The 2,090-nt window shown below is 34.4% G+C and overlaps 1 protein-coding gene across 1 annotated transcript in view; it reads right to left on the bottom strand.

Annotated features, from left to right (window-relative positions):
* Window positions 1-1,114, bottom strand: part of cox7c (cytochrome c oxidase subunit 7C) — a 7,238-nt gene extending 6,124 nt beyond the window's left edge. The window contains exon 1 of the mRNA XM_015024580.1: window positions 945-1,114. Coding sequence (XP_014880066.1) covers window positions 945-1,019 — 75 coding nt within the window. The 5' untranslated portion in view covers window positions 1,020-1,114. The remainder of the gene's footprint in view (window positions 1-944) is intronic.
* Between the last annotated feature and the right edge of the window lie 976 nt (window positions 1,115-2,090).

Genomic DNA, 2,090 nt, shown 5'->3' with positions numbered 1-2,090 from the left:
TCTGCTTAAGATATTTACTGATCTGTCAGGTTTCCGATATGCGTCCCCCCCAATGACAGACTCGTTCCTACGCCCTTGCTTCTAATAATACTTTATCAGCTATTACTAATAAATGCACACTCTTTTCTCCTTATGCAATAAATGTACACTTCCTATACAGTCTGCTGTTCTTACTTTCTGTTATAAATCTACCTTGGAGTAAATCTGCATGCCTCGACCTACCCGTCGCTGCGCAGCTAGTTAATCTGAATTTCCGTCACTGAGGGACAATAAAGGTTTTCTATTCTTCTCTGTCGACGTTAGCGCTCTATAGTTTACCTATATTTGCGATACAAAAAGGGTCAAAAGTGGGTCACAAATAGGATTTCCAAACAAGGTACACATTTTTGTAGTCGTCATGTTTTAAAAATATACATTTGGCAGAAAAAGAATAATTCGTGTCAGTAATTTTTTCCCGGTTCGTGTCAATTCATCTAAGGCTTTGACCTCAACTGTTACAACGGTTTACCGGAAGTAAAAAGAAGAAAAATCAAATTGATTGTTTGATGAAAAATCAAACAATTTATCAACGCATGTGCCTTTAATTATACCCACTTTTCAAATGAAATATTATAACAAAGCATGTATCATAAATTAAGAAGGCGACTTTAGAAGTACTTTGCTAGCTGTTAGCTTGATATTGTTAGCCCTGTTGGATATATACATAGAATATCAGTATTAAATGTATAAAGACCACATTAGATATATATTTGAAATTAAATAATGCTTAATGTGAACAAGTTGTATCAAAAACTATTTATGTTATCTTTAATAGCGTTGTCATATTCTTGTCAATTAAACATGACCTCTATGTTAGCATTAGCTTAGCTAACGCCAGGCTTCGGACACCGACAGGGCCAAGTCTCATTTGAAACAACGCTGTTTCTTTTAGGTGATAAACTCACCTTCCCTGGTCCTTCAGCATAGTGTGAAGAACGCACAGCAGATGTAGCGAATCGCCTCACAGCTTGCCCCAGCATAATTGTTGTCTGGTTTACTCCGTGTCTCAGTACACTGCTTCTGTTGCTGCTAATCGCGACCTTCTCTGCCTCAACGCAAAGGACTTTGGGAAATGAACGGAAGGTTTGTTGTGGGAAATGTAGTTTTAATACATCCACGATGACCGCTTGGTGATTTGGTTTTGAAGATGGTCTACAACCGTGCAGTTTGTCTTTCTACAAAAAGGTGGAAAAATAATGACATGGACTGTGTTAGAAAAGATAGGTTTATTTACATAATAGCTTTAATTATATGTTCAAATGATTGAAATCACTGAGCCATAAATATGTATTGCTTTAATCACTTTCACAGACATTATGTTATTACCCCCCACAAGTAATAATAATAATAATAATAATAATAATAATAATAATAATAATAATAATAATATTTTATTACATTATGGGTGTTACCATGCATGTCAACAATTTTTATATATTGTATAAAAATCTCCAGAGCTCCAGATTAAATTTTAAAAAAGTTTATTTCAGCTTGATTTTTTTTTCTACCTATCCTTTTCAAAAATTTCTAACAAAAATCAAGTGTTATGTTTTCTTTTTTGTATTATTACAACAGCACTCACACCCTCTAATTCTGAATTCTCTGATGGGCCAACTTGTTTTTATGTTTTATATAAAGGTAAAATAACTATTTGTCGAAGATTAACACAGTCTCACTTGTATGTAGAATGTTGAAACTACAAATGTTTTAGATTTAAGTAGTTCATATTTAATGATACAAATCTCCCTTCATTGGTGTGGATCACATGCCTAATTTTTAACTGGTTTAAAATATGAGACACATAGTACCAGATGGTCAAACTCTCTAATCATCAGTGGTCTGATGATCTGAATGTCCTTGAACTCTTTCTGAATGTCCATTGAGTCTTGTTTGGCATCTTTCCAGTTACTGCTGTGTCTGGTTCTCATCTGCTATTCAGACACACCTGATGGAAGTGGCAGTGTCTGTCTTAAGTCAGAGATCAGAAACAATTTGAAAGGAAACCATTTGACAAAGCTCAAATTTAAGGAAAGCCATTAATCTACAACAGA

This window comes from Poecilia latipinna, unplaced genomic scaffold (genome assembly GCF_001443285.1).
Source record: "Poecilia latipinna isolate Pla-1442-1.1 unplaced genomic scaffold, P_latipinna-1.0 Scaffold3721, whole genome shotgun sequence".
Taxonomy (NCBI): domain Eukaryota; kingdom Metazoa; phylum Chordata; class Actinopteri; order Cyprinodontiformes; family Poeciliidae; genus Poecilia; species Poecilia latipinna.
Note: the sequence above shows the minus strand (reverse complement) of the source record. Positions and strands in the feature narration are given on the sequence as shown.